General features: G+C 50.7%; 1 protein-coding gene across 1 annotated transcript in view; it reads right to left on the bottom strand.

The window, feature by feature from the left end:
• Positions 1-632: 632 nt before the first annotated feature.
• The window catches only part of LOC109117174, a 4,768-nt gene continuing 4,089 nt past the window's right edge, over positions 633-1,311 (bottom strand). The window contains exon 2 of the mRNA XM_019203961.1: positions 633-908. Within this exon, the coding sequence (XP_019059506.1) occupies positions 633-908 (276 nt within the window). The remainder of the gene's footprint in view (positions 909-1,311) is intronic.

Raw genomic sequence — 1,311 nt, 5'->3', positions numbered from 1 at the left:
AGACGCGTCGTTCTTTCCTACCGAAGTTACCCGAGCCGCCCGGAGCTTGTTCGTGATCAATCCCGAAGCTTCTTACAATGCAAGACACTAACAAAAGGAAGCTTCTTGGGCTGCAAGGCAACTCCCAACAGCTCTTTTCTACCACCTACTCACCATTAATGCACGTAGGCTGCATGTTGTTTAGCCTTTATGTCTTTGTTGACAATTGTTGTTATTTAAACTCATTCTCTCTTTCATTAGAGAGTTAGCTTATCTTCTTTGAACAAAATTTGCAGACTTTGTCTCATTTTTCTCCACTCTTTGTGTCGAGATTTATCTAAGTTTTGGTGTGTCCAAGCTTAGCCTCCGTCGGTGTGTCCGCGAGGTTCTTCTCTCGGTGTGTCCGAGCGTATTCGTCGCCGGTGTGTCCGCGACCAGCACTCGGTGTGTCCGGTGCTCCTATCCCCTTCGTCTCCACCCCACCACATCTCTCCCGTGGTTACGTCGAGTGCCTCTCGCAGGCCCGTGACTGATTCCGAGGACCACCCTTCCCCTTCGAACACCATACCCGATCGAAAGTCGTGAGCCTTCTCCGTGAAGCGCGTGAGACGGCGATTCGGCCTTGTTCCATCCTCTCCGACTCCGTGCGTGTATCATCCGAGGTCGTCCGTGGTCCGTGACCCGCTAAGGAAGCTTCTCGGCCATTCCGTGTCCATGTGCGCTTGTTTCTCGTTCGAAGGGGAAGGGTGGTCCTCGGAATCAGTCACGGGCCTGCGAGAGGCACTCGACGTAACCACGGGAGAGATGTGGTGGGGTGGAGACGAAGGGGATAGGAGCACCGGACACACCGAGTGCTGGTCGCGGACACACCGGCGACGAATACGCTCGGACACACCGAGAGAAGAACCTCGCGGACACACCGACGGAGGCTAAGCTTGGACACACCAAAACTTAGATAAATCTCGACACAAAGAGTGGAGAAAAATGAGACAAAGTCTGCAAATTTTGTTCAAAGAAGATAAGCTAACTCTCTAATGAAAGAGAGAATGAGTTTAAATAACAACAATTGTCAACAAAGACATAAAGGCTAAACAACATGCAGCCTACGTGCATTAATGGTGAGTAGGTGGTAGAAAAGAGCTGTTGGGAGTTGCCTTGCAGCCCAAGAAGCTTCCTTTTGTTAGTGTCTTGCATTGTAAGAAGCTTCGGGATTGATCACGAACAAGCTCCGGGCGGCTCGGGTAACTTCGGTAGGAAAGAACGACGCGTCTTCTTCTCTTGGCAACGTCAATGATCGATGAATGAATGCATTGAGCTTTCCTTGGAGTGCTC

The sequence above is a fragment of the Tarenaya hassleriana genome, unplaced genomic scaffold (genome assembly GCF_000463585.1).
Source record: "Tarenaya hassleriana unplaced genomic scaffold, ASM46358v1 Cleome451, whole genome shotgun sequence".
NCBI classification, from domain to species: domain Eukaryota; kingdom Viridiplantae; phylum Streptophyta; class Magnoliopsida; order Brassicales; family Cleomaceae; genus Tarenaya; species Tarenaya hassleriana.
The sequence above is the reverse complement of the archived record's forward strand: the minus strand, read 5'-3'. Positions and strand labels throughout refer to the sequence as shown.